The 5,682-nt window shown below is 38.1% G+C and overlaps 1 protein-coding gene across 3 annotated transcripts; it reads right to left on the bottom strand.

The window, feature by feature from the left end:
* Positions 1–1,145: 1,145 nt before the first annotated feature.
* Positions 1,146–3,611, bottom strand: LOC107592095 (homeobox protein Hox-A11a). Of its 3 annotated transcripts, none has more exons than XM_016281468.1 (2): positions 2,818–3,505; positions 1,146–2,165 (listed from the first exon to the last, which is right to left on the bottom strand). In XM_016281468.1, exons 1-2 carry the CDS (start codon positions 3,431–3,433, stop codon positions 1,933–1,935), a joined length of 849 nt encoding a protein of 282 aa, XP_016136954.1. In that variant the 5' UTR covers positions 3,434–3,505; the 3' UTR covers positions 1,146–1,932. The 3 variants fall into 3 exon arrangements, 2 of the variants coding, with proteins under 2 accessions (XP_016136954.1, XP_016136955.1); XM_016281469.1 differs by having other exon boundaries at positions 2,827–3,505; XR_001609941.1 differs by lacking the exon at positions 2,818–3,505 and adding an exon at positions 3,518–3,611 and having other exon boundaries at positions 2,110–2,165.
* Between the last annotated feature and the right edge of the window lie 2,071 nt (positions 3,612–5,682).

The raw sequence follows: 5,682 nt of genomic DNA, 5'->3' as shown, positions 1-5,682 counted from the left end.
TTTTTTTAATTACCCCCCCCCCCCCCCAAAAAAAAAAATCATCTAAACTTTATATTTTAGAAACAGCATAAATGTAGTCCATGTCACTTTGTGGGTTGTATATTTTTTATTTACATATATTTATGTTTTTATTTAGTTTTACTGTTTTAGTATTTTATATATATATATATATATATATATATAGCTTTTTGATTCAACGATTTGACATTCAAACATTTAAGTCTGCAAATATCCTCCTGTTCAATCAATGATCCACGGCCATGACATTGATCTCACGAGTGCCTCCCAATGGAGGCCATTTGAACCTGCTCGTGGGACAGTTATCACTGCAGGTCGATATATGAAAATAGAGAAAAACTAAACTAAAATAATAATAAGTAATAAATAACACAGAGAAGACAGCACTACGCACGGCAGGAAAAAACTTTTAGTGTGAAATTAATACAGGCAGAAAGCACACGAGCACTCCTGAAAGCCGCACGTCAAAATCTCTTTGCCTCTGTCCCCTTGGAATCGTAGCTGATAACCTTGGTTCTCAGACGGTTTATGACACCACACTGCAATTGCCCAAATGCTCCAGACACAGACAGCTTTTATGGTCGTGTTGCTGAAGCAACAAGGAGGATGTCCCCGTAATTAGGCGGATATTCCTCAGCGCCTCGAAGGATGCGCCAGCCAGGCCATGTTGCTCTGCAGCAAGCAACCATAAAGCTCAGTCTTTCTCTCCCCCTCTCTTCTACTTTCTTCTTACTTTCTCTCTCCCACTGTCTTAGTTTATTGCTCTTAGGCTGTCATATATGAACACTACGAGCACGGCCATAAACATTCAGATGATAACTGCAAATAGTACTGTAACCAGTGTGACGGTAAAACTGTCAGGTAAGAATTGCTTCTTCTTATGGTCCGAGAGAGTTCTTGAGAAAAAGAAGAAAAACAAAACAAAACATTGTTTTTCTTTATAAATGCGCATAATGCGCAAGTGTATACTCATGCATAATACATATATACACAATTATAGATATATTTGAAAAGAAAACGGTGTAGGCTACTACAAGTATACGTTGTACCCCTTTAATTATTTAATTTAGGAAGTATATGTCATAAAGATGATTTTCTGGATTACAATCAGCCAAACCCTATTTTAACCCCAGGATAATGTTCATAGCGGTGCAGAGTAGAACATGGGTGAAAAAAAGTAATTGTGAAAACGTCATTTCTTAAGCCTGAAAGAGTCCACTTGAGATTCAGTGAGATTGCGTGTTCTCCGTTCGGTCAGGCTCACTGTCTGTTTTATTTCTGTTCACAGAGTTTGCAGCAAGTGAAAACTTTGGATGATCAGATTTTAGTCAGTACACAGTTGCTTGTGACGGCAGTAGAAGAAAGTATTGCTTAAAGACGTTCACTATAACAACTATGGATGAAAATTATATTTGGTGGCAAATCAAATAAATAATTTGGAAACTAGGAGCAGTCACGCTAACATTTAAGCAGTTTTTTTATATATATATTTGGTCACACCAAAGTCATTAGGTCAACCTGTACAACATTCCTCCACAAAAAATTAACACGCCATACGAATGGCTTGTCAAAAGCCTTTCCTTGTTTAGACTCGGATATTTCAGCAAGTTTCACTCCATCTTCGCGTGTAGTCCATCACAACTGCAAGCGGAATAGTCCATGTTCAGTGTGTATCACGAGCTCTTAATTAAATAATTTCTGTTCGCCAAAAATTGTATATATTTATCTATTACGAGCACAAACAACCCGTATTTAAAATGTGAATTTCAATGTCCTAGATGCTCTCTATAATTGTATACACGTGAATGGTGCCTTGTCACGAACTTGAAGTCAACCGCTGAGAGTCTGTATAACGTCTCGTATGTGATCTCATTACTGCAGCTGTTGTATTGTATCTCTTGTTATTTCCTTGCCCTAGAGCAGTGGGTTGGTACTGTAGTACTGTAACCGGTCCCGATTTAGTTTCTTTTCCTTCATCCGCCGGTTCTGGAACCAAATTTTCACTTGGCGATCGGTGAGGTTAAGCATCCGTGAGAGCTGAAGTCGTTTCTCTTTGTTAATGTACACGCTGAAGAAAAATTCCCTCTCGAGCTCCCGGATTTGAAATTTTGTATAGGGACATCTCTTCTTGCGAACCCTGGGTCCACCTAACAGAAAATGACCAATAAACAAATGATCATCATTAATCCAAAGGGTTAGATTGTAAAAAATAAGATTATTATATGGCATTATGGCCTGTATGAAAATAAGTTAAAGAAGTTAGTACAGTACACGCAATATCGATCTATCTATCTATCTATCTATCTATCTATCTATCTATCTATCTATCTATCTATCTATATATATATGATTGTCATTGTTAAGGTTAATAAATACAAAGACAAATCTAAATCTAAAGTTTATTTAGGCTACAAACAACAGATTTTCTATCTAAAGGGTTGTAAAATTTAAAATATATATTTTTATAATAACTTTTTTAAAAACATGCATTAATTACCAGAGAATAACTAGGCGATTGTTACTCTGACTGTTGTAAACAATCCTGTGAAATCACTGCGGCCACTTAAATACATTTTAAAGTTCAAGTTAAAAATGCGCTAGCTTTGTCTTTTCATGGCCAATTTCAATTCCAAGCACGTGATTCTCACAGTTTATATGTAGCCTAGGTTTTGTTGAGGAAATCTCAGGCCCTCCATAAACCTTGTACGCTTATAAAACAGCATATAAAAAATTTAACAGGAGCGCGCAAGATTGCAAACTTTCTCGCATGACAGTCTCGCTGAGCTGTAGCCTACTTACTGCTCGCACCACTAGTCTTTTCCTCGTTGTTTCCGAAAGAAGACTCGGGGCTACTGGTCTCCTGTCGCTCCTTTCCTTCGTACTCCTGCTCCGGTGCGGGCGCTGGCGTTGGCTGTTTGCTGGAGTGCATTTTATCCCTCGCTGCATAGTCGCTGGTCGCAACACTGTCCGAGCCCCCGTAGGCGGTGTCAAAAAACTGGTCAAATGCTTGAGGAAGCACCCCGTTTCTTCCAACATTGCCGTAGAAATTGGACGCGGAGGTCGAGTTCGATGAGTGATAATACGCAGATGCATTATTCTTGGAGAACATTTCACCAGCTGTCGTTGCCGCTGGTAAACACTCCCTGTGTACTATGTCCTCCGACGGATAACAAGCCAGTGGACCCCGGTGAGGCCATTTACTGGACGCGTCAATAGCATAGTCTCGGAATGTAACCTCCCTGACATGCTGTACCTGAGGCAGGTTAGATGAGTAAGAGTAGGTAACTGGACGAGAAGACGGACTTTGGGAAAGGAAAGAGGGCAACGTGGAGAAATCAGCCCCCGGAACGTAATACGTGCAGCTGGGCAGATACATGTTGGAGCCAACGGAAACCCTCTCGTCAAAATCCATCATTGTACCCGCGCAGCTTCTAGCTTGGGCTAGCGAGACCTGTACGCAACGCCCACAACATAGCTCTCATGTGCGCGTGCCTCTTACCCGAGTTGTAGGGGTATCCGCGAGGCAGAAATTTTGAGACGTAAGATGACGTGGAAATCTCTATCGCTATCCAGTCCAACTGAGGCCAGGATCACGTGATCTAGAAAAGAAATAGACAGATCCTCGCTCACTTGTTTATATTGACAGTGAAAGATAATTAATGGCCGATCCAAACTGTTTAACGAAGTTCAGACTGAATTACGAATGAATTTCTAATTGGTTTGTGAATAGGCCTAGTTTGTGAAAATTAAAACATTTTCTGTTGAACATAAATAATTTGTACTGTGTTCGACTAACTGTGGTTTTTAAATGTCCTATTTTAAATTTACAAATAGACGTTATGAAATGACATTCTAAAAAAACAAAAACAAATCTTGACAAATTAGGCTACTGTAATCTAAATTAGTAAATCAAGAACAGGCTTAAGGCTTGCGAGAGATCAATACTGTCTATCATAACACCATCGGCATTAAAAAAAGAAAATGACTGTTTTGATACAAAGGCTGGTTACATGTGGCTTCTGTAATCCAGACTTTCTACAAAACTCTACCCTACATTTAAAAATATTTGCACTATACCTTTCAGTCTTTCAGTCTTACATTTTACATTTTTATTGTCATTATTAAGTTATTTAACACTAAATGTGTAGGCCTATGATGATTAATGATTATGCTTGTAAATCAGAAGACATGATTACTCATAATAATAATTAGATCATTGCTTCTCCGTTCAGATTTTGCAATATAAAATCATTCTAAGTTGAATTCACACGACGAACGAACTACATTCAGAAAGATCTCGGTCTACTGAATAAATGACACATAATGCGGACTTAGCCTACCTAATAGTGCCTCATTTATTTATCACAATTCCCGCAAATTTTCTGAACCTTGTTGTGTTTTTCGCCCCTCTTTTTTTTTTAAACAATCACGTGAAATTTGTCCCGGCAGCTCATTAAGTAGCCTAATAGAAAACAGTTTAATTGAGTTTTGAACGGCCTGAGAATAAATGAGTTTAACCGTGGTTCTTAAACCTGGATCAGGCCAGTATAGGCCTCACTTTTCCACAACACATAACCCTTAATCCCCTTGCACCCTACGTGCCTCCGAGGAACTCACAGGGAGGTTTAAGATATTCTGATGATATAATTCCTTTATGCTAATACATTTTCCACGATAATTAGCAGAATGATAGGCTACAAATACAAAATCCGTGGCCTCAAGACGAGACGCTCCGCCTCTTCGTCAACACAAGACAAATTCCGCGCCGTGTGTTGGAAAGCTTTCAGCAGTAATTTGTGGCCCGAGTACAACGGAAACATGCGATGGGTAACTGGAAAGCAGAGATTTTAATGCAATTTGTATGTTCTAAATAATGCGACCCCCTTTTTACTCTCCTTTTAACACAACAGAGCGAGACTGCTCAACCAAGATGAAGAGGTCGAGCAACATGTAGCTAGAAAAGCTTGTAAAATTGTATAAAGACAACAATTTCTCTGTAACAACAGATTCAAAAATAAGGTAAGGTAGTTTAGACAAAAGAACAGCTATAATAAATAGGAACATGGATTAAAATATGAATATACGAATATAATTATTTCCTATAACATCACCTGGTGGTATGGGAATCTGGGGGCTAGAAGCAAAAGTAAGATAACAAAGATGATTAATATAGCCAGTAAGATCATATTGGACCCCCAGAGGCAGCTGGTGGAACTGTATACAAACCAGACCAGGAGGAAAGCCTCACAAATAGTTCAGGGCTCCACTCACCCTCTCCAACATGAATTTGAAAAACTTCCTTCAGGCAGACGATATAGGGTACCAATAGCAACAAGAAATATTTTCAAGAAATCTTTTATACCATCTTATATACCATCACACAATTGTCGATTTGTATATTTTTATTCCTTAGTTACTTGTTCTATTTTTCTATTTTTTATTATCTGTGTTTTTGTTCTGTCACTGTCATTCTGTTACACTGTGGAGCTTCTGTCATGAAAACAAATTCCTCGTATGTGTAAACATACCTGGCAATAAAAACTCATAAAAACTCATTCATCTGCCATTACTTTATTAAATAAATTATTTATAATACGGTTTACGTGTATTTTGTAACTAATTGCTGTTATCTATTTATTAATATTATTTATTTATTTATTTATT

Source organism: Sinocyclocheilus grahami, unplaced genomic scaffold, assembly GCF_001515645.1.
Source record: "Sinocyclocheilus grahami isolate Dianchi unplaced genomic scaffold, SAMN03320097.WGS_v1.1 scaffold149.1, whole genome shotgun sequence".
NCBI classification, from domain to species: domain Eukaryota; kingdom Metazoa; phylum Chordata; class Actinopteri; order Cypriniformes; family Cyprinidae; genus Sinocyclocheilus; species Sinocyclocheilus grahami.
The sequence above is the reverse complement of the archived record's forward strand: the minus strand, read 5'-3'. Positions and strand labels throughout refer to the sequence as shown.